The sequence below is a fragment of the Mya arenaria genome, chromosome 12 (assembly GCF_026914265.1).
Source record: "Mya arenaria isolate MELC-2E11 chromosome 12, ASM2691426v1".
Classification (NCBI taxonomy): Eukaryota; Metazoa; Mollusca; class Bivalvia; order Myida; family Myidae; genus Mya; species Mya arenaria.
Window position 1 is genome coordinate 3933980 of NC_069133.1, and position 25524 is coordinate 3959503.

Genomic DNA, 25524 nt, shown 5'->3' on the forward strand with positions numbered 1-25524 from the left:
AAGTAGATCCATTAATTTAACCATGCTAGAAATTCTTATCTTGCCCATGGGCGAAGATAAATTGCCCGTATGGAACTTCTTTTAATGGTCACCACATTGTAATTACCTCCCTTGTTGAAGACTGTCGTCTGTAGCGCATTATGGAAACCTTGCCTGGTGGCAATATTTAGAACGCGAGTTAATTATTTCTCGCTTCAAATGTCACCAGAAAACAGTTTTAACGCACCTTTCAAGAAATAATGCTTCACTCTTCTAAGAACTATTTAACGACCGATCAGACCATTTACATACTCTGAATCACTGCGCGAATATCCATGACAACCACGAATTATTGCATATCCGTACGCAATTATTTTCACTAAGCAGAAAAGAGTTCCGGCAAAAAATACATTTTTACTTAATTTTGTTTAACTGAGGTGGGAGAAAAAGCATCTACCATAGCCGCTCGTGAAAGATAGGTTCATCCCGACCCTCGCGCAGGGTGTTATGCGGAAACTCGGTAAACCTCGTTTCCGCAAAACACCGTACGCTCTGGTCGGAATGAACCTATCTTACACTCTCGGCCATGGAAGATACTTATAATCTTGCTTTTTTCAACAAACAACATATAGTTTGTTTTGCAATATGCTCTTTTGCTTTAGAAAAAACGAACCACTTCTTCTAGTAAATAAACACCTTAATAGTTATATTCGTTAAATACATGTTATCTACCGCTGCATAAAAAGAATTCATATTTCATATGGTTTTCGTTAGAAATATTAGAATCTTTGTTTTTGTAGTGTTCCCAGTTAGTTGCTATATATTACAAAAGTTGCTATCTATATGAAGAGCATTTTGCAAATCTAAATATGATTCTGACAAATAAACGGTATTATCAGCAAATAGTAATGCAAACAATTTAAATAAAGAAATTAAACGTACTACATTATTATGTTTTGACAAAATTACTATATAACAATTTAAAAAAAAACACTATGCAAATCATTAACAAAAAGTAAAAATAGCAGTGGTTATTTCATATCAGTGATTTGACTTTGGTGTACTGATTTTGTTTAAATTTAAACTAATTGATTTGATCTGAGAAAGGTGTTGATTGCTAAGTAGTAAAATAAAAACAACAACGTAAACTGGTTGATAAAGATTTTAATTGATCTGCTAGGTGTAAATGTTTTCACAAATGAGATCATTTATCGAGACTTTTGTTTGTGATTGATTATTTTCATGTTGGACAGGCTGTTTATAAATTGAAGTCAACGATTGAAATTGAGCCTGAAACAAAATGTTGGTCGTTAACAGCGGGTGAATTTCTAAATATTGCAGATTGTCCATCGTTTGCGCCGGCTTAATGCCAGTTAAAAATATATGACCGACTCAAACGTTCATTTCATGCAATACTATAAAATAAGTATAGCCATTATTATAAAAAGTCTCAAGAGATGCAGTTGATTTTATGAACAAATATATACCGTTAACTATTCATAATAGTACAATAAAATAAACATTTAAGGATGTATGTTCTCAACTGTAAATTGAATAAAAATGCAAATGAAAGTTTTTCTGCTGTCAAATACACAGCAACGGCATCAGATTATGCGACTACACTTAAAAAAACAGTCGCGAAAATCGAAATGAAAATCTTCGTGGATCAAGCAACTTTTACCGTCCAAGGCCTGTAGAGTACGAATATTTCTTGAGCACACAAAAACTTGGAATTATCTCCTTGGTTTGGAGTTTCATTTGATATAGATTAACGACCTTTTTCAGCGCTTCTACTTAATTTTTAGCACGTATATCCACAGTCCCATTATCAAAAAGAATAAAATCAGGATAGTAGCTGTCAGCGCATCTGAAAAATATCACAAAAATGAAAAGCACGCAAATCAATATGTTAATCATGTTACACACTGTTTACAACCGTTTGACATTATTGGTTTGATTGAAACGTGAAGTGATTTAATAATGAATTTAGTTTGTTTAAACTTACTTATTTTACAACGATTCTAAAACAAGTTATTACAACAGTATAATAATCTCGTAGGCACGAGTTTACGCGAGAGTGTGGTCTGTTGTGGGGGAAACCGGAGTACCCGGAAGAAACCAACTTGTCTGGCTTGGTGGTTACAAACTAAACTCATATGCGCCCAGGCTGGAACTCGAACCATTGAATTTAAGCATCTGTTTGATAAGTGAATATATTTTGATCATATAAGATTTAAATTCTAAAACTTCTTATGTAATAGTGGAAGAATAGCTCTTTACATTAAGAATGATTGTATGAAAATGATTTTATCACTGTTTTACTAGTAAGTCATTATTATACGGGTTGGTGATGTGTTATATATCGACAGTACTGTATTTCGTTCTATGCACGATATAAAATAACATGTTGCTTATTTCTCACTCGAGGGCTCGACCATTTATAACAATAGAGATAATAGAAATTGAAATTAAATATATTGATAATAATAATTCGATATTACAAAATAGATATCCTGGTGCATATTTTATCTAGCTGGGGATTTTAATGCCCGCACAAAAGGATGTAAGATTATATTCCAATCTGCATAACATAACATTTTAATACTGGAGTTGAATATTATTCAGCCTCGCAAATACGAAGACTAAGGATGATTTTATAAATTTGAGAAATGTCATATTGAGCTTTGTTGTACTCACAACATGCATATATCAAATGGATGTATTTATGACGACGGTTTCGGAAATTTAACATGTAAAACATATAATGGTGCCTGTGTTGCCGATTATCATATCATGTCTTCTGAGTTTTTTCTCACATTAACTTTTTCAAATTTCGCATTTCGCGATGAGTTAGATCATTTACAAGGTTGTTTTAAACTGACAAGCTTCCTACATAAAAAGAACATATTTATGTAAATATAGCGGGTTCACAAAACGACGAACGTTTTGCACGTGTTGAAAAGTTTAATTTGAAAACGCGTGCAAAGGTGAATTCTTAAACGTTATTTGTTCATAAGTACAATTCGCTCACCGCTCATACTGCACTTGAAATACATACACCTGTACAAATAAATGGCGTGGTTGAGAAAATAATTGGACTTGATCGGGAGCCAGCTGCTTTGAAATAACGTTAAGAAAACACATCGGGATGTCACAAACTATAATCATTCTTGGTTTGACCGAGATAGTGTTTTTGCTAAACAAATTAACTGCGCTGCATTACAACGATTTCGATGTACTTGTGGGTTGCTACACTTTCAAAATTTTATATCAATACGTAGACATTTTGAAATACGTGTTACAAAAGTTCTTTTTTATAAAAACGTTATTGCAAAAAGAACCTCTGCGCGTGGACCCTGTTACATGGCAGAACTATTTTCGAGGATAAATGTTTGATAAAAATAAACCAAACCTAAATAATATACATTTTTCACGATTATATAAAGTGATGAAAACGATCGCTTTTTTAAATTATGACATTTTTGACGTGGAGGTTGACGGGCAAGTATTTCAAAATTTAAGAAGGGCAAATATCATGGACCTGATGGAATTGAGCAAATTTTAAAAGACAAACCATAACATAATTTTCCTACGTCAATTATTTAATAGGGTTTTGAATACGGGTATATTTTTCCTGATATTTAGAGAAAAAGTATTATATTCCCTGTCGACAAGTCGGGCTCTAAAGAAGACCCAATCAAATTATTGGTGTATCTCTCTTATAAACGTAATTTAAAAATAAGTTCAAATATAAAACATGATAGATTATGTACTTTGGCAAAAAAGTTTGACAAAATTCATGAGGCACGGACTGGTTATCCGAATGGTTATTCGACAACTGATAATTCGTTTACTTCGCTAAGTATTGCTAAGAAATATATCAGAAAGCCCGGGGGAAGATTGTATGTATTTTACGTCGATTTTTCAGATAGGTGTACGACGAATTGATGAACCAGAACGTCTTGGCTAATTTGCATAAAATATGTGTTCAAGGAAAGCTTTCCAGTGTATTATCGTCTATTTTTTTAAACCAACGCGAATGTGTGCGGGTTGGCGACGACTTAGTTAAAACGTTGGCACGAGCTACGAGGACGTTATCAGAACAATACTTGATTATCTATATTTTAATGAGTAATTTTCCTCCCACCGGTCAAATTGATACACGGGTTTTGTAATCACAGAAAAAAATCGCGGATGTCATATGCATTCTTTTAACATATGACATGACTAACTGAGCTGAAAATGCTTTTAAACTACGATTACAATTTAAAAAAAATCAATTATGTTTTGAATTTTATGAAAACACTGGTATGACTAATACTCAGGAGCAAAAGAAATTACAGTGTTAGGAATGATGAGCCTCTGCAGTAATACGAGTATCGATTTTTCAAATGACCTGAATTACCACGGACAATGGCAAAATCAAAACCAGCTGCACAGACCCATCAGTAGATTTGTACATATGTTATGGTTAGTTGATTGTAAAGACAAAACTTGCTTGAAAATGTGAAAAACACAACACGATATGACACATACAATCATTTTAAAAACATTGTTAAACCCAAAGAATTATTCTGTATTTATTAACCAGTTTATGTAAGGAAACCGTCAGCGTGATTTCGATATTTGATCCATGAACTCCTTTTCATAACTGATCGACATTTGGGTATTTGAAGGGAAAATCTAGTGTGTAGATATTGCTTAATGAAGTTTTATATTAGAAGATGAATTTCATGTGTTCTTTAAATGTAACCAACTCAGACAAGAATGGCAATCGCTTATCTTTTCGTCAACACTTCCAAAACTTCATTTTCCTATGAAAAGTCTAAACGATGACAGAAAAAAAGATAAAGCATTCTTGGTAAATGTTATAATAAAACAAATCGAAAACGACGAATAACTGTCAATAAGAAATACAGCTCTAAAGACGGTATGATTTTGTTACGTATATGTTGAATTTTGGGCCGGAGGTCTTTGTTTACAACTAACATTTAATTAGACTTGCCCTGACTTGTTTTAATCTATTCACATAAACATAGGAAATTTACTGAACATTTTTGTTAGCTACGTATTGAAATAAAGATTTCAAAAGAACGACAGTACCTTTGTTAAACAGATATCCTTCCACGAGCTTCAGTTTCACTGTTGATTGATCATTCATGTTTTGAGCTATCGCCGCAATGTTTTTAACCTCTTGAAACTTCCCATCTACTTTTCCCAAAGATTCTTCCATTGCCTTCACTTTACCTTCATGCTCGTGAGATTTTGATTTGAGCCCAATTGTTTCCGCATCCATCTGCTTAACATGCCCGGATAACATCACAATATCATCTGTATTGTTTGCGACAATTGCAAGTATTTCTGACCTTTCATTTGTCATCATACTACTTTTGTTATATATATATTTTGTTCCAGGAGTTTCAGTGTAGCGATGGAGTGATCATTCATCTCTTTCGCCGTTTCAGCAATATTGCTTACATGTTGCACATTTTCACCAACTTCGTCTAATGACTCTTGAAAACTATTGATCTTTACTAGGCTATTATGGAAGTCAGATTTAAGAGCTTCAGTATCATTACCAATCTGCTGTATATGAACAGATAGTTTATCAACTGTATCTTTAAGTTCGTTAAATTGTTTTTGAATATCAGTATACTGCGACTCGAACCGAAACTGCAAAAGAACCGCAACAAAAACAATAGCGGCTGACATCAGTCTGAAACAAAAACATTTTTTATTGAAATCAATCAGGGCTTGGCTTACTTGTACTTCATTTGGTTACATACATATCTGTTCAGGTAAGTAATCCCTCTCATCTTCAATCTTAAAAAGGTTGAATTACAATGAGTAAAACACACACACAATTTTTTCCCCGTTGAATAGTAAAAAGAACAATGCAAACGACAATGAAAAGTGCACCAACCAAAATCATGAACGAAGAACTGCCTTACTGTTGTGTATTCATTAAATTAAACATTTACAAATCCGCAAACATTAAATATCGCCATTGATCACACCATCGAAAAAATGTATTGTTATGTACACTAATCATCTAATTAAATGACGTTATAAGTTTTTGCATAAGAACCTATTAATTCAAACACTTTCACAAAGATGTAAACACAATAACACATAATCACTAGTTTTCAGCATATTGACAATCAATTAAAATTCCCTGATTCTCAACAAAGATGCTACTTTCCAAACAATGAGACATAGTCAAATTTAAACAAAAAATAGTCCAGTTTACATACCAGTATGGCGCATTTTATGATAGGGAAAACAAATCATCGTAGCAATACTTACATGATTCCCAAAACAGCTGACATTATGAACAACCTTTGCTTGCAATTTGCCACGTTTTCCTGGCCGATTTTGTTTCAGTCGTCAATCTAATACGAAAACAAAATATTCCATAAATACGCATTACACGCATATGAAACGCCATCAGTGGTGCACATATAAATGAGTTGCTGACACTTTCGTGCTGCAGCTGTATCTTTCATTTATTTGTACACATTTGAGTATTTTATCTAATGTTTTTCTGAAAACAAAATATTTGGGAAATCGGAGAATGTGGTAGCGTGCAAAAATACTTTTAGAACTAGTTGGTTACGATTTTGTTTCAATATGTGTTGCCAGGAGCTTTTCTTCCGATTTTGACTGCAAGCTAGCTTTGAACTATTCTTCGGTGAACAGACAAATGTAAAAAACATTCTAGCGGATGGAAATAAAATTGATATGCATAGTAGTAACACCGGCACGCATTATAACTTACCAACTTCTCTTAAACTATTTATCAATATTGTGGCGCTAGTTCTATAAATAAATAAAAGGGACATCGTGTCCATAGCTTATATTTATTGCACAACCGATAAGGGGTTTATATATATACATTATGTACATGATACATCACTATTGATATGTCAAACTTAATTTAATGTGCATATATATATTGCATTAAAAAGTATGAATCTTAATTTTAGAATTTTCAACCAAACTGAAATATTTGTACTTAAAGGAAACAACTGAATAATAGAAAAAAGAAGCCTCAACACAATTTGGAAAATTTGTATCTAATGACATTGACACAATGCATGGAATAAATCCATTAATCTCAATGAGGTGACTGCACTTACTTGTATAATATTCTCAGTTTAAGACTGCTCCTTAATATCCATTTCACCTCTTGCTTGGATATGCAAATCGAAAGTAGTATGAATCAGACAATAAACTTCCTTGTTTATATGTATTCATTTTGACTGATAACTCTCTATCTCTTTGTCTCTCTACATCAAATAATAAATACTTGAAATGAATTGCAGTTTAAGATTTAATGATCCTTGATGGACTATATGCCGGATGAGCAATCCTAAAATAACTTCCAAACTACCATTTTCTTTGTATATATCCATAAGTATTCGCTTTAAAAGGCTCGTAGGTGGTATTCCACACAATTTAAGGCCTGTTTCGATATTACTGATAAAGGTGAGAATATATCTTAAAGAACAGTTTAATCAACACCCTTGAACTTAAATTACCACATTTCCTTCTTCAGTTTCTCCTTAAAGGCCTATTGTTTAAAATACAATGGATCTTTTAATATATGGATTATCAGGGTTTTTTATGGGAATCATTCAACGTAGACGGATAAATGTAACTATGCATTAACTCGTTAATGCCGCTGTTATGTATTTGATATTTGGGGTAAGGAACAAGCGCACAAAGCCCGTCAGGCCAAGGCGTGAAATGATAATGAGGATGTAATGTCTTTTCTATGTACCATAAAAGCAGATGTGAGAAATAATTTAATGTCTATAAACAGTAAGATTGACGATATAAATAGCACAATCAGTAATCTACAGAAGGAAAATGAATTCCTGAAAACCTAAAAATTTAAAAATGAAATCAATTTTGAAGAACTTGACAATAAAAAGTTGATAATGTTGATAGTGCCTCAAGCAGGAATAATCTGCGTTTAATTGGTATCGACGTCGAAATGAATGAAACTTGGAAAACGAGTGAAAGCAAAGTCAGAAACTTTAACAAAAATGATTTATTTTTGCCTGAGCTAAAACTGCTGAGATTGAAAGGGCTCATATGGTCAAAGGGATGGATAGAAATAAGTGCAGTATTATTGTGAAGTTCGGAAAGTACAAGGACAAAGATATCATTTTATACAAGGCCAGAACTTAACTCAACCGATTTTCAGGATACGCTGTGCACGAGGACTTAACAGAACGTGTGATGCGCCAAAGGCGAGAACTTTCAAAAGGTTAGGTTACTGAGCGCAATGATGGGTGGTTCGCAAGGCTTAGCTTTAAACAAACTGATCGTTGATGACAGCGTTTATACATATGACGAGGAAATAAGCATATAGTGCGCATCGGCGCTGTTCGTGGGCGGCCGATAAACCGGGCTCCGGATACACGACCGATTACTATTAGAGGCGACGAGCCACGATACCGAGATGGGAGTCGAACTTCGCGGGACGACGATGAATCATCGGATGAAACCACTCTTGGGTCCATCGGGGGTGAAGCAATAGACAAGGGACGCGGCCGAAGCCAAGTGACAACAAATGACGATACAATTTTGTCTTTTTGTACATGGACTATATGTGGATTACATAAATACACCAAGGACCATGAAATCCATTAATATTTACACAGCTGTGACATAATAGGATTAGTTGAAACATGCAGTAATTTTAAAAGTGAATCTGATATATTTTGCACAATTGTTGTCACTTTGACCATATCAGAACAAATCAATCTAATTGTTTTCGAGATAATGGGGGCAATATTGTTTTTGTTCAATCGGGCTTAGTTGAATCGGGTCAAATATGTAGTGATTTTGAAGATTGTGTAGTTCTCTATATAAAATCAAGCATGTTTGATTTAATGAAAGACGTGATTCTCTACATTGTATATGTTTCGCCAGAAAGTTCACCTTTATATGATATATACATTGATAACAATGGCATTATATTGCTAGAAATAAGGTTAAAATTAATTAATAATCAATTTTAAGATTGCTAAATTTATATAGCGGGCGACTTTAACGCAAAACTAAAGATTTGCGGGACTACATCTCTTCAGATAACTTAGATCATGTTTATGGATATCATGAAGATTGCGTTGGCGATACGTTTGAACAACCGCGTAAAAATAAAGATCTTGGTCGAGCAAATAGTTTTGGTAGGTCATTAATTGATTTATGTTGTATTCACAATGTAAATTTGTTAAATGGTAGGTTACATGATGATACTTCAGGGGATATAACATGTTAAGCAAATGATGGACAGAGTGTTGTTGACTATCATAGTGTTGCCTCAGAACTGTTTCTGTATATTTCATACTTTGGCGTCATTAATCGAAAAGAATCGGAATACTTTCCCATCGTCTCTCATATAAAGTTCCACGATGCACGAAGCGATGTTCCATACCGGGCGCAGAACAATCAGGCCCAACACACGAATATAACATACGATACTTACAACTGAATACAAAATTTGTCGACTATGAGTTTTTTTTAACTTATTTGGCATGCATCTTGAGTTAAGCCTCGAACGTATTCAAACTGCTATTGGCAAAAACGTAAACGAGGCGGTCGCGCTCATATCACATGTTTATAAATCGTCTGCATTTAATATACGCTCAATCAAGAATTCAAGTCTACTATGCAATTACAGCCCGTTTGGTGGAATAACGGATGAAGTGCAACAAGTATTCACTTTTACGTCGCTCAGATAATGAGCAGGACTTGACTACATATAAAGCAAGTCGTAACAGGTTTAAATCACTTTGCAGATCTAATCCTATTTTGCATCAAATTGATCGTAAAAATGTCTTGTTACGAGCTAGCAATAATCCAAAACAGTTTGGGTCATAATTGTAGTCTAGCGCCAAACTAATTCAATTCCTTGCAATATTAAGAATGAAGAGTGGTTTAGGTATTTTAAAGACATATTTTTTTTAAAGATGGTCAGTTTAATCACGGATGGTATACCTAACCATGACATGGATTCAGTATTGAATTGTCCCATTACTAACAAAAAAGTGTTTCGGTAATCTTAAAACGGACAAGGCATGTGGCGCTAATGAAACTGAGTATTATAAGCACACGTGTTGCCAAATAGCACCCATATTATTGATACTTTTTAATAATGTTTTAGATACAGGGTCATTCCCAGATGCTTGGTGAGAAAGCATTTTCGTGATTTTTTGCTCGACTATTCAAAGAATAAGAAGAGCTATACTACTCATTCTGGCGTCGGCGTCGGCGGCGTCGGCGTCACACCTTGGTAAAGGATTTGTATGTAAGCACATTTAAGTCATTATCTCAGTAAATCCATCATTTATTGCATTGAAACTTTGGATATGTATTCCCAACTATCTAACCTGAAGTAAGATAACACTTTTTTAAATATAATGCAAATTAAGGGCCTTTATTATTTGACTTTGAAATTCTGGTTAAGGTTTTGCATGTAAGCACATATAGGTTAATATCTCAGCAAATACTTGATGTATTGCATTGAGGCTTTATACAATCGTACTCAACCATCCAATCTGCCTAAATAACAAAGTAAGAAAACTCTATTTTGCATTAAATTCAAATAATGGCCTCTTTTTTATTCGACATAGAAGTTCTGGTTACGGTTTTGCATATAACCACTTTTAAGTCAATACCTCAGCGAATACATCATGTATTGTATTGAATCTTTACACACAGGCTCCCAACCATTTAGCCTTCTTATTTAATCAAGTAATATAACTCTATCTTTCATATTATATAATTTTTGCCCCTTTATAATGCGACTTAAAATTTTTGGTTACAGTCTTGCATGTTAGCACACATAGGATACTATCTCAGCAACTACTTGATGTATTGCATTGAGACTTTATGCAATGATATTCAACCACCCATCCTAATTGAATAACCAAGTTAGATAACTGTATTTTGCAAATAATGGCCCTTTATTATTAGACTTAGAAATTCTGGTTTAAAACCTTTCAATCCTTACACTGAAAAGCGGCGAAATAGTCGAGTCTGTGACAGCCCTTGTTTAAGTCAGACTCGAGAAACGATCCATCTAATTATAGGGACATTTCTCTCATCAATGTCATTAACAAAATATTTTCTGGTATAATCAATTATCGGCTTACACGTTGGGCGGAGAAGTTCGACGTAATTGACGTTGAGCGGGCGAGTTTTTGCGCGGGTATTCTACTATAGATAATATATTCTGTTTGCAGTCAATGATAACAAAATATAAATCAAAGCCTGTTGGGAGGTTTTAAGTATTGTTTGTCGACTGTAAAAAGGCATTTGATTCGTAAGTTCACCCAAAACTGTTCACTTGTTTGATGAGAGAAGGCATTCTAAAGTCAGTTGGTCATGTGACCGCGAAAACGGACTTCTTTTCAATTCTGAAATGTCACACAAATAATGTTTCAGTATCATATCAATAGTCCGCCAACAACCGACCTCAACAATCACTCGCCCATAAAGTTTCATCACTCTGTATAATACACTGGTAAAATAATCGACCAGGAAATCTACATAAATTATGATGTGAAAATCTTACCCCACCCGCAATTTCTGGAAATTGTGCTGCTTTCAACGATAGTAAATTCCATTTCTGTGGTATATGACAAAATCTGACTTACAACAGAAATGCAAAAAATCTCGGTCTTAATATAAGTACTAATAATTGTATGGCACTAGGTGGATGTGGTCGTGTTCCACTTTGTGTGATATATTATTCAAAATGTATTAAATTTTAAACATCGCTTTATCGACTGTATGACTCAGGGACGGCACGACACTATAAATACTTCTTCAAGATGCGATCTCTATAAACATGTTAAATCCTTACTCAATCCGGAAAAATATCTTTCCATCAACTTGTCACGATTTAGCTTTTCGAGTCATAGGTTAAATATCGAAGTTGGCCGCCATTTAATATAGGAAGAAATGACAGAATATGCGCGTCCTGCTTAATCAACGAGACCAGGCTTTTATTAGAAGATGAATTTCATGCGTTTTTCATATGCCCGAGGTTCTCTACTGTATGGAAATCAGTTGTTTTATAGCTGGTACATCGGTCGATCTGACCTACATTCCTTTTACAGACTCCTGCAGTCAGATAATAGTTTTGTTATTAGACAAGTGACAATATTTATTTTTTACATGTTAAAAATTGTGGATTAATATTGAAATTTGTATACAATTTTTAACCAATGACACCACTGAATTGTAATTAATGATGTATATATAACAGTATTTATTTTGGGCCGGATGCCTTTATGTACTAAATAAAGTTGAGTTGAGTTTAAAGAATACGACAAGAGTCAGATATATCTGCAGCTTAATATGCATAGCTGTTACTGTTCATAGCTGTTACTGTCTTTTGTAGCTACAGCCGTAGTTAGCGAGACAGCTTCAACTATAAAATTCAGCTGTAGCTATAAATTTGGCGCCAAATAACCAGCTTTATATTTATAGCTATAGTTACATATAGGATCTGTCACGAGTTGTCATATAATACACAATTTTATTTAACAAGTTCATGCAATTTGTAAGTTAACGAGCCTTTCATATTTTTTAGACGAATTGAATGAAATTGTGGAGTATTAGTTATTACATTTCATTTTCCGGTAATAAAGAAAACAGCAAAGACCATACTGTTTCATCTGCGCTTAAGATTAGCCTAATACCACACACTGACTAAACAATTTTCCGGGTAGAAAGTAGTACCAAAAAATATTTTTACCACAAATGTATATATTTTTCATTCTGGCTATAAGCCGAATGACCTCTGTGAATATATCCAGCGTGAATCTCAACATAAACATTCTACTTTTAAACGGAATTTGCTTGCTTTTAACTGGTCAGATAACGTCTTAATCTTTCAATATGTCCATGACGTAATTTTATGTCTTCATACATAGGTTTTAAGGTTTTAAGAAAGTTTTTTTGTTATTTCAAGAGGAAATATCACGTTTTCCTCTTTTATTTAAATGGAAAAAAAAAAACACTTCTTTATTCAAATAAATCTAAATCATACCAACAGAATAAGAAATAAACGTATGACTTGCTGGGATAGTACTAATAAGGCTAATATTGTTTCCAATACAATTGTTTACAGATGGGCTATTTGATATTTCTTCATGTATATTACACATATTAAACAGGGAACAAATTATAGCGTGTACTAGAATTATTGATAAAGTGCAATGCATGCCTGTTGCAGTATTGTATTCATAGTTGCAGCTGTAATTTAACTTATACAGCTATAGATATGCTGTAGCTGTACTCTCGAATACAGCTGTAGCTTTAAATTAACAGCTGTAGCTAGCATTGCTGTTCTCGATAATACACTTCTGAGCCAGCCAAATGGGACGCTGCTGTTATGAGCTGTTTCTTGGTAGCGTTACGAATGTTTCGTTGTGCCATCGTGGCATTCTTGCAAAACAGCAATTTTAATGACATATGAAAAACGCGACGTCAATTTTGAATAGGTTTCAATGTTGTACCATGGAGGATCAAATGATCAAAATAGAACAGCCGACATTATATTTTATTGTTTTCATAAAGAAAGTCATGTGATATGCAAATTTCGTAGTGACCTTGTGCGCGTCAAATTTTAGACATAACTCGGGTTTTAAGGCCTCTTTGTTATTGCGCTGAATGCATTTGTTTTCAAGCTGAGGATTAAAATGTCAAAAAGGTTAAGATAAGTCGTTTGGCTGTATTAACATTTCTATAGGTTAATATTACTAAAAGATACTGGGGCAGGGACCTTAAACATAAAGTTTATTTGTGGCTAATTATAGATAAATAAATTACTGTTCCTATTTATATTTTGGCTAAAGCAGTTTTAACATCTTGAAGTTGTAATTTGGCTCAGAAATTTATAATATGTTATTTCTTTAATTTTTATTATAAATTGAACATATCCAAATTGACTTAAGATGCTCCTGTAATATGGCCCTTGTTGTACTTCTAACATTCCCCATCAATAAAATACAGCTTGTGTATTAAGGTCATTTTATTTCTGCTGATTGTACACAATCATAAGAATTTTATTTAAATATCATTACTTCTTATTTTTGTTAAGAAATACCATTTAACCTATTTTTATAATCATACCCCATTATAAGCTTAAAGCGCATAGAATTTCCCTTTGTCGATCAAAAGCTTGTGTCACACTTAACTTATAACTAAACACATTAAACCAGAAGTTTTGTTTTTGTAAAAGTGTTAGTAGTACAGCAAGTAGGCTTTTAATGTCTCAATGTGGCAGTAGTATCTGATCGTCTGTCCGTCCATTTGTCTATCCCCACGGTTTCCGATCAATATCTGACGAACACTTAATCTTAATCTTGGAGGCAGGTTGGTCATGGCCAGCAGATAAAGCCTTTAGATGTGGAATTCAGTTGGTCAAAGGTCAATGTCGTGGTGACCTTAAAATTAACTTCAGCTGAATATCGTATTCCGATGAATGTATTAAAAACACTTAGGCTCAGGGATCTTAAACTGTCTGTGTATGTAGGTCATGACCATACTATGCACTCTATTGGTTCGAGGTAAGTGGGCCAAAGGTCAAGGATTTGGTGACCTTCAGTTGAAAATCGGTTTATATTCAAGAAGAACGTTTAGGTACAGGCACCTTAAACTTGGTAGTATGATTGGTCATGACAGCAGATAAAGCATACATTGTGAGGTAAGTGGATCAAAGATCAAGTTGGTGGCGACCTTAAGCTGAAAATCGGTTTCGAATCAATATCTAAATTTCTCTATGATACCTGGACCTCAAAAATTGTATGCAGATTAATAAGCAAATGAACCCGTTTGCTTTTGAGGTCACTAGGTCAAGGTCGTTGTGACCATAAGTTGAAAAAAGGCAGTTTCCTATCGATCATTGGAAACGCTTTGACCTCTTACATGGTAGCGGTCTCCTTAACTTGAATAGTACCCTTTCTATTTTGACGTCGTCAGTTCGTTAAAGTTCAAGGTCGTGGTGACCTTGATATGAAAATCCGATTTCGTTCAAATACTTAAAAATGCTTGAACCTCAAACTTGGTATGCTGGAAAACTGCATTTGCTTCATTTTCCAAAAACACTCGCGCCGTCTTTAATGCTTTGCATCAAAATCAGTCTTGTTAATAGTTTCTAAAGTGCAAGATATGTTTGCTTTTATACAGGAAAGGTGATATGATATTTTAGTCTTTAGTTTGACATGCCTTAAATGTTTGGTTTACGTAGTGGGAAGAAGATAATCGGTCATATATATAAATCATACAACTCGTGTGCAAGTCGGGAGATAATTTTGTCATTTTCAACGACCAACAAGGCATACAATTCAAGATCAGGCATGCCCAATAATTGTCATTTTTCTCAAAATAAGTATGAACAAATAAGTCCGATATGAATATTTCATTTATGTGGATAGATAGTAGAATAACATTTGTTATTCTTCTTAAGACATGTAAGTATGAATAACAATTCAAGTTTCCCAGTTTTAAATGCATTTCTAAGAGACATGATAATGTACGTGTATTGCTTAGTTACTCATTGGTACATAAGCATATTCGAAATGTTCATAGCATTCAAACTGAAAAAGGTTATACGAAGAATGTAGAAATGTCCTATTATAGCTTGACAATGTTTAGGTCGAACTCTGAACAGCTGTCGATAGAAGGAACATTGTTTGAATCGCATGACATTTTAAAGGGAGCGGAGAAACTACGATGAGGTTTTCATATCTTTTTAAAGTGACACTCTTATTCAAAATCAATACATACACATGTATAACAGATATACATTTTGACTGATAAACCTTTAAGTACTTACTTAATAATGCATTTATGGAATAAATGATTACTGATAACAAGATTGTAATCGTGTATTAATAGCAGAAAGCACAACAATATTAAATGATTGGTGAATGCTAAAAGATTTACTGTGGTCTACTTTAGACTCATAAGGTAGAAATACCGTATTTTATGCGTATGTCCTTCAAATTAAATCGGTATTCTTCATAAGAACCACTGTTTTTGACATTTATTCATCTATATTTTGAACACTAAAACAATATTATTAATTTTGATTGTGGTAAATCTTATTTGGGAGTAAGAGTGAATTTTTAAAAGTTATAATGTGGCGCAGCGACAATGACAATTAACTGGAAGTGGAGAATGCAAAGATGGTATTTTCCATTAAATAACTAAACGCTGTCTCCTTCTAGTGGCAACCTTGTTGTCTGGCTTGTAAAACTATTCAAAGGTTATTAATACCAATTACACTCCTACAACTTACAATTACAAATAAAAAAATCCAAGATAAAGTTACTGGCTACATACCATCGTCAAAGAATTTGCACAAAACACTACTTGACGAGGAAATTAGACAACGACAATGTGCAAGTACGAAAAACAGGGCTTTTTATTCAATTTGCCTTTTAATTCAACTGTGAATTAATTTCACAAGGCACAGGTTTGGTATCTTAAATTATCTTTTTATAATACTAAGTCCTACGATATCCTTCCATCGCCATCCAAATCGATATCAGCAAGCTTACGAACACAAAAAAAACAAGCACATTGAGCGCATATTCCAAGATCATTTGAATCTGACATGGACTCTGTCTGCGGCTGAGGGCATTGAATTTATTTAATTAATTTCAAGACAGAGTTTTGAATTGTCAACGATGGTCTAGAAATTGTGTCGCAGTAGTTTTTCCATGGTATGGAATTTTCTTTAAGATTATTTTCAATACACAAAAGTTTTGCTAACTTCATTCTTTTCTTTCCAAACTCTTCTTCTGTGACAACTCCGGTTTCAACACGATCGAACTTGGAAAATAACGTGAACACGGTTGTTGAATCTATCAAAAAAAAAAGTCCACTCACAATTGCAATACATTTCAGGGCCAGTATACCACTAACGTACGAAGTCAGAATTTCAGACATACAACTAAAATATGTTTCCTAATAAGTTTCCTATAAATTGGCTCTAAATCTTCTAAACCATTGCTGATGAAAACAATGCTGTAAATGCTAAAGTTAACAAGTTTAACTATAATCAGCAGATACTTTATCAAAAAATATTTTACAAAATAATGGTTGCTACGTTAAAAACAGACTCAAGACAGTGAATTTAAGTCCAGTATTCGATTTGCATTCTAAATGACGCACAATTTGTGAGATAAATGCAACATTCATTTGACCTGCTGATCTAAGGATTAATACATTGTATTTATACAATCAATACCTTAATACCATTAATAATGAACTTTATAACATCTTACAAATTCCGTTTTGACTGTAGTAATCCATATATAAACTATATTTACATATATATTTGAAGATTATTTACATTTCATTTGTCCATATGTGTTCGTTTCCTTTAGCACTTCATTCAGCATCTCAAGCAATTGCTCTGGAATCCTAACGTTTGTTGGCTGGACAAATATGATCTTTGTTACCATCCAATCTCGATTAGGCTTCCCTTTTCCCCTCAAGGTATCGCTAATTTTTGTATCAGGTGGAATCTTTCCTGGAAACAATTTCCCTTGTGCTTTCAAAAACTAATTAATATAGAATTCGAAAATTATATAATGATATCATTTCCTTTTTTATTAGATATATTTGTTTTTGCTTCATTTCGCCAAAACATCACTCTAGCTTAAGTGTTACATCATATTAATATAGGATTGGGGACTTGGTACTTGTTCCATCAAACAATATTTCCATTCAGGCTGATGCTACTAGGCCTGTCTGCGTAATTTTCATTGTTTCATTGAATCAATGCGCATTAACGTTAGTTGCATTTTCAAATTATTTTACATTAACGAAAACAAATCAACCACATTTTACACATTGTCAAAATAAAGATAAATTTAATGCTTATAATTATCGGTAATGTTGCATATGCTATATATCAAAACACATAAAAAGGATTCCTTTACAAGACAATCGTTCCAATATGGTATATAAATGACTTTTTAAAATTAGAAATGAAATGTAATAACACAAACAGGATGAAGATGAACAGGAAATATTAAGTGATGTTTTGCAGATAACGAATGAAATGCAGTCGATATTTATTTTTAATTGTACCTTCCAATGTAAGTCGCAAAATTTCTTTTGAGTCTTCATCATTTACATCACCCTTTCCAGCACAGTCAATGATGTTTGGAAGCTTGTTAACGATTGGGCCAATTTTTTGCCGAAGATCTGTGTCAACAATGTTAGCCTTGACGATGCCAAAATGTTTGTACCTTTTAGATAAAAGCATAATATTAAAACACTTGGAATGCTAATCACAACACTGAAAACAAAAAATAGAACACTGAAAGCATCACTACATTTATTTATTTTGAATACATAGTATCAAGCGTTAAGTATAGCATACTGATTTTACCTAACCACACATACTCAAACTTTGAATTAAAACTGATTCAAAAGGGGTTGAACATATAAATGCCATTGAAATTGTCCTTTCCGATAACTTGGTTACTTCCCCTGATTTCTAAGGGAGGCTACTCCATTTCCTACTTCCGGGGAATACATTTTGCAAGATGGCCGACGTAGACAATGAGATCACTGGGGCGTGTATGAATAACAATGAGTTGACACCATTTAAGGTCGTCGATTTGAAAAGATACCTTGCGAACCGGAAATTGAATGTATCAGGTCTTAAATGCGAATTGATTGAGAGGATAAAAGGCGCATATAGACTTTCTATAACTGACAAACGCGTGCTGGAGGAGAGAGATCGGGAAGAAAGAGAGAGAAGAGCAACCGAACGCTTTATCCTCCCATGTGGCGAGGGTCTTCCACCGCCATCAACACTGAAGGCATGGAAGTCCACTATTGATCTGTTTCCTGCTGTAGAGGAAAAGGATATATACAACTACATTGTACTGAAAAGAGACTCGAAACGTCAATTGAAGGCGAGGACTTATTATGTGGACGGACATGTACAGAAAGTTGAGGTATGTCAAATAGTGAGTTTATAATAAGTCTGAGGCTGTTTTTTCTGCCATGTTTACTTCATCTAGTTATATAATTAGCTCAAGGGGACTATTTTGACTTGGACATAAAAATAATTTGGTGTGAAAAATGTACTCAACATTTTTATGTAGGCGGGGCTAGCCACAATTAAGGGGGGTGTGGTGGATGCAAGCACATGTATGTGTCGAACCACACTGACTATATACTTATCTTAATTTTAAAAAAAATAATGTATTTTGTACAATTTTCATATGTTCTATGATGTATGTTGTTTATTTATTGTCATTTAAATTAAAATATTATTTATAATTTATTCTTCAGGTCCATCTCATAAGCGAAGAGTGCAGCCACTGTTATGTTCAAGCTTCCGTGCTGCCATCATTTCCAACTGCAGACAAAAGAAAGTCACCAGAGTACCAACCCTGGATCCTTCTGTCGAAAGTGACTGGCTGCATACACTCCGCGTTCTGCAACTGTCCAGCTGGGTAAGTTGAATTAATTTGTGATAAATCAAAGTCTCTGATCTGCATTGATGAAAGGTGTCAAACCCACACACGCTAGGCTATTTTGTCAGTATTATCAAATACTTAAACTTGGGGCATTCTTCAAACTATTTCATATCTTCTTATCAAACTTGGTACACTTGTTACAAGAGACAAAAAAGCACATGTTATAACTGTCATAATTTTGGCTTTCATGGTTAGCTGAGTTTTGCTATTTTTTTCTGAATGAAAGAACAGGCGAGCTTATGTATTGATTCAATGAACTCCCTTCACCGTGTTGGTGTTTACTTATGGCACTGTTTGTGTTTTGTATGTTCATGGCCTACCAGGAAATACTAAGTGTAAAATACTGTGTATTCACCTCCATTTTCAAACTTTAATGTTTTGGAATATACATGTAAGTATAACAAGTAAAAAGGCACACATGTAAATGAATTTTTTTATTTTCATCTAGTGAAGGTGAATGCTGCAACCATATTGGTGCCCTGCTGTATGGACTTGAAGACCTGACGCGTAAAAAAACCCTTGCTCCAACATCCAAACCCTGTGCCTGGAACAACTTCAGCATGCTGTCTGCACCACGGAAACGTAAGCTGTCGCCTAGGAAATCTGAAGATCTTATGTTCTCAAAGAAGAAACTGTACAACGTGTCAGTACGTAAAGTTTCTGTAAACAAAAACCATGAACTGAACTCTATCAATGGATGCACTGTTAACATTGACAGATTTAGGCAGAAACTGGTTGGTTCGAAGTTGAATGTAGGCTGGTTAAAAAACTTTGAAATTGAAACAACTGAAAATGAACCAGATCTCCCTGTGTTACATTCTGTGCCATTCAACTACCATGATAGTGTAAACTTGAGGGACAGTTCTAGTAAGACAGTGTTTTTGGATCATTTTGACTCTTTGAAGCAAAGCGCTGAAGAAATTCAATTAACTGAAATCTTAACAAGGGGCCAAAAAAGTGGGAAATGGCAAGAGGCCAGAAAAGAACGCCTAACAGCTTCAAACTTTGGCAGCATCTGTCGTAGGAAAGAATCAACTGAACCTGACGGACTCCTGCGGCAGATGTTGTATTCCAATTTCACAAGCAAGTACACAGAATATGGAATTAAACATGAGAAGGCTGCAAAGAGAATGTATGCGAAAGCAATGCAAACTGACCACAAAGGACTAGCAGTTAAAGACAGTGGTCTAGTTGTATGTGCCGACAGACCCTACCTTGGTGCCAGTCCAGATGGGCTTGTGTTCTGTTCACATTGTACAGAAAGTGTTGGTCTGGTTGAGATTAAGTGTCCTGCCTCTAAGAAATGGAGGATGCAAACGCCTGAGGAATGCTGTGAAGACAATGATTTTTTTTGTCAGTTAGAGAATGGCAAGGTGTTACTCAAGGAAACACACAAATATTACTACCAGGTCCAAGGGCAGATGGGAATCACCGGGAGGAAATGGTGTGATTTTGTAGTTTGGACATGTGTAGGTCTTTCTATACAGAGAATTGCATTTTGTGAATCATTTTGGCTGAAAATGTTGTGTCAACTTGACAGATTTTGCCTTGAATCATACATTCCTGAACTGTACGCACAACGTGTTAAAAGGGGAATGAGTCTGTTCAATTGATTTGTACATCGTCTAGTTATGTGTTGTTTATACATGTACATTTGAATGATCAATAATGGCAATTTATGTGAATATCTTGTTTGCTTTCAGTTATTTTCATAACTATATTCAAAATGAAACTCCAAAATGACTGTATTGTTACTATAATTTGAAACCATGAATAAAAAAGTTGTAAATCTAAATTTTGGGCAGTATTTTGAAAGTATGTGTACTTTTGTCAACATATTGTGATTATGCGATGCTGTAAATCTACTTTAATTATTTCCTTGTTTTATGTTTGACCTTTTCTACTTTTCCTTTCCATTTATCTAGTTTTCAGGGATGTATTTCTGAGCTTAATAAATGGACATATGTTTAACCTTTCAAGTGTGTTATTATTGCATTTTGTGTGCAGGATAGTGATAGCGTTTATATTGCCATTGTTTAAAGAAGTAGCTGAGTTTTACTCTAAAACAATTGAAGATGTTCAATTGAATATTGGTTTGCATGTAGCTACTGCACGGCCCATAACTCAAGACTGTCGAGTTGTTCTCCTTTTCTGACTTGCTAATTAAAAACAACAAATGAGTGTTACTTTCTTATGTTTGCAGGGTGCAAAACTTAAAGGGGCTATACACCGTGTGATGAAATATCGAAAAAAAAAAGAAACTTGTCAAAAACTGACATAAACTTGGTATCAATGTGTACAATGCATTGAAACTAACTAACTGAAGTACCACATACCGTAGTATACAATTAATTTATTTTCGCATTATTTTTTTCCATATTTCTCCATTAATTTTTTTTTACTGGGTATGTATACCTAGTAGAATTCATTCTTATGCGTGATTTGCTAGTTGATGATATCATGGGATATAACCAAGTAAGGTATATTAGCTTAAGCATTCATATGGTTTCGGATAAGCCTTCGTAGCAAAGTGGATACAACACTGGACAGCTATTTTGGTGACACTAGTTCAATCCATAGCTCAATTTTCTTTTACATTTTGGTATTTCTTTACCATTATCATATCAGAAGAGTAAAACATTTTATTAAATAATTTGTCCTGAGATTTGTTACAGAAAAAAACTTTATTGGTGCCAATCTGGTGTACAGTCCCTTTAAACATTGGGACATATTTAGCATGGGGCTAGTTTTTTTAATCTAATGTATCTTAAAGTTAACATTTGTCGGGCATTTCAGTTTGATCTATGGCACTCTTGCCTATTCTTATTTCCACTTAGTTCAATTATGAAACTGATATGAAAATGGTTCATACTGAAAAATCCTTTAAGCAATTCAATACTAATGATTTGAAGTACGTGGTAGATCAATTACACATGGCAAATAAAAAAAAACTCATTTCAGAGCCAAACTTAATAAGTGATCTTTGACTTTTATTCTTAGAAATGTTACAAATAATAAAACCACAAAATACAAAGCAGATGTTTCACAAACAAAAAATTATATCAATAAATTGATCAGTTAATGCATACATGTTTCAAATCAAATCTTGAAATCCATTCACATGAGCATATTTCCTTATCCATTTTTGTCAAACCTGAATCAAATGTGTAATCTCATATGTTATCATATAACTTGCTCGAAAAAATGATTTTAAAACAAAATTGTAATTTCATTGTTCTAGTTAGAAGTATACAAGTTTTTATCCCTAAATCTAATGCTTGATATATACAAACGCTTTCATTGACACATGAGTTATTATTGAACAAGTGGTGGCCATAGATTTGTCAAATATGTGCATATTTTGAACACTTTAGAAATTCTCCTTGACTGTGTTATAGGAATATTGCCATGCAATATTCGAAAGTTCTTGATTCTCTCCATTTGCCTTTCAACATGTATTCGTAAACTTGCAATATCTTTTGTAAGGAGAACCTCACGTTTAGAGAATTGTTTTCCTTTCTGTTTAAATGGTGGAATAATGAGATGAATGCCTCTTGGAGTAGTAAGGTCTGTAATAGTGAAACCCTTATCAACCATTATGGCGTCTCCTTCTTCAAGCAAGTCCAAGAGTCCACATTTTTCTGTGAGTTTCTTGTCACTGGTACAGCCCACCCAACAGTCAGAAACAAAAGTTACAACACCATTTGGGCTTATACCCACCAAAATCTTATGAGTCATGTGAGACTTGTAATCACTGTACATTAAACTTTTCAAAGAAAGAGAACTGGATGTTTCACTGTAAATTTCAGTGCAGTCGATAATAATTCTAGTGTTAGAATATTTCTCTTTAAATTGTTCAGGCATGTTATTTTTCACTACCTCACGAGATGGCCATTGAACAAGAAAGGATAATTGTACATGTAAATAGTTGATCCATCTTTCAACAATGTCACTACATTGTGAAGTGGATATGCAAAACCTAGTACCTAGATCTTCAAATAACAGACCTAGACGTAGGCGCATCAGCACCATGAAAAATTCATCCAGAACACTTAGAGTTCTTGGCCGTCCTCCATCTGAATCTTTATAGTTAAGTTTCCGCCTTGATGTCCGCACTTCAGCTTCATCCTTGATTTCATCAAACAAAGCTTCAAACACAACTCGATTAGGGATTCCGGTGTAAAAACTGACCAAATCGTCATTGTATTTTACGTCATCATATGTGAGCATAGGTAGCTGACATTGTACACCAAAGTCTCTAGTAGAATGTTCTGTTTGTGAACTGAAGTCTGCTGTTTTTCCCAGGAAACTTTCTTCAGTTTGTACTTCCATCACTGCACAGTTGTTCTCAGTCTGTGTGTCACAACATCTGAAACATATACAAATTGATCATGTACCCATTTACCACATCTTACATGTACAGTCTGGTAACCCTAACCAAATGTTTGTTTTTTTGGCCTTAAACATTTACAAACACTTAAATTTTCCTATTTTTGTTAAAGAATGAAGAAAAATGATCAGAAGTAATTAACTTATCAGATCGATTTCATAGCACAAGAAGCAATATATATATATATTGAACAATACCTAAAGGACTGATTCTGTGGCTGTAGTACTGGTCCCATGCAGTAATCATGCAGGTGGACAGAGGTATCAATGGCATGCCCGGAAGGGGATACAAATGACAGTTGTGGCTGTATACTATCATCATTTGACAGTTCTAGGTCTAAATCGTCATTGACCGTATCACCATCATCATCATCACCTACGTCTTCATCAAGGAGCTGAAATTGCAAATGAAACTGTATAAGATAAATGTTTTAGTACAAAATCTGCCAGGCTATATGGTACACATTTTTCCAGGCTGTATTTGAAAACAATTCTTTAATCATTTCTTAAATTACAAAATTTACAAATAAGTGCTGTGACATTGTTTTTAAGCACCGTTGATATAACATAATTCATTTTGAGGTGCATGTAAGGAAGAACTTAAACTAATATAAGAAATAAAAAATACCGTTGGCTGGAAGGTTTTGGTAGCACCAGTCTCAGTTGGAAACATAGATGGAAGTGTATGCTGGAATGAAGGTCCTCTGAAGCCAACAAAATGCTCACTACACAATCGTCTGTGTTCATTCCACTGGAACGATCTCATGACCGTTTTACATCGCTGCACCCACACACGTTTTAAACGTTTGTTCTGAGGAAAACGGTGCAATGACACTTTTCTCCCATCAATAACCTTTCCTCTGTAAATTCCTTTACAAATACAACAGTACTTAGGGGTTTTCCTGCCCGTTTTCTTTATTAGTTTTGAATCTTTACTTTCCATTTTCACTTGTTGCTGTTTACTTCCTGGTTTGTGTAGTCCCCGGAAGTAAATTTCCGCTTTTTGCGCATGCCCACTTGAAGAGTATTCAGGGAAAGATAATCGAGTTATCGGAAAGGACAATACTTATGTCATGAATTGTATTTGTATAGTATTACGCACGAACTTACGTAACGTGACGTCGCGGCGTTATGACTTACTGTCTACGTCACTTCCGTTGTTTTGTATATATGAAAGTTTAGTAAAAGGATCGAACCCGATATGACGTGTTGTTTAAAACCTACTTTTAAAGTCTGAGGAGGAATTACCTAATTTCAAGGTTGTCCGGTTAGCGCAGTGGTTAGCGCACTCGCTTCTCACCTAGGCGACCCGGGTTCGATTCCCGGCTTGGGCGCATGTGAGTTTGGTTAGTGGTCACCAAGCCGGACAAGTGGGTTTTCTTCGGGTTCTACGGTTTCCCCCACAACACAAGACCACACCCTCGCGTAAAATCGTGCCAACGAGAGTTATTCATATAATGTTGTAATAACTTGTTTCACAATCGTTGTAAAATAAATATGTTTAAACTAAACTAATTTCAAGCATATCAAGTTGCTGGAAATGCTAGCGGGGAAGGCCGAAACCATCAAAACCGTAAGTGAGAATAAATCGTATGTCATGCAGACATTGCTGACTTGGAGT

General features: G+C 34.3%; 2 protein-coding genes and 1 long non-coding RNA gene across 3 annotated transcripts; 1 reads left to right on the forward strand and 2 right to left on the reverse strand.

The window, feature by feature from the left end:
* Window positions 1-1133: 1133 nt before the first annotated feature.
* On the reverse strand, window positions 1134-7247 carry LOC128211152 (uncharacterized). The gene is made up of 4 exons (XR_008257222.1): window positions 7119-7247; window positions 6286-6371; window positions 5083-5695; window positions 1134-1846 (listed from the first exon to the last, which is right to left on the reverse strand). It is a non-coding gene; the product is annotated as an uncharacterized LOC128211152 (long non-coding RNA).
* An 11322-nt stretch (window positions 7248-18569) lies between these two features.
* On the forward strand, window positions 18570-21232 carry LOC128211674 (uncharacterized). The gene is made up of 3 exons (XM_052916680.1): window positions 18570-18986; window positions 19327-19490; window positions 19963-21232. The coding sequence occupies exons 1-3, from the start codon at window positions 18570-18572 to the stop codon at window positions 21125-21127; spliced, it is 1746 nt and encodes a 581-aa protein (XP_052772640.1). The 3' UTR covers window positions 21128-21232.
* Window positions 21233-23110: 1878 nt separating this feature from the next.
* LOC128211676 (uncharacterized) lies at window positions 23111-24852 on the reverse strand. Its single transcript, XM_052916681.1, has 4 exons — window positions 24532-24852; window positions 24102-24298; window positions 23522-23883; window positions 23111-23172 (listed from the first exon to the last, which is right to left on the reverse strand). Exons 1-4 carry the CDS (start codon window positions 24844-24846, stop codon window positions 23111-23113), a joined length of 936 nt encoding a protein of 311 aa, XP_052772641.1. The 5' UTR covers window positions 24847-24852.
* Between the last annotated feature and the right edge of the window lie 672 nt (window positions 24853-25524).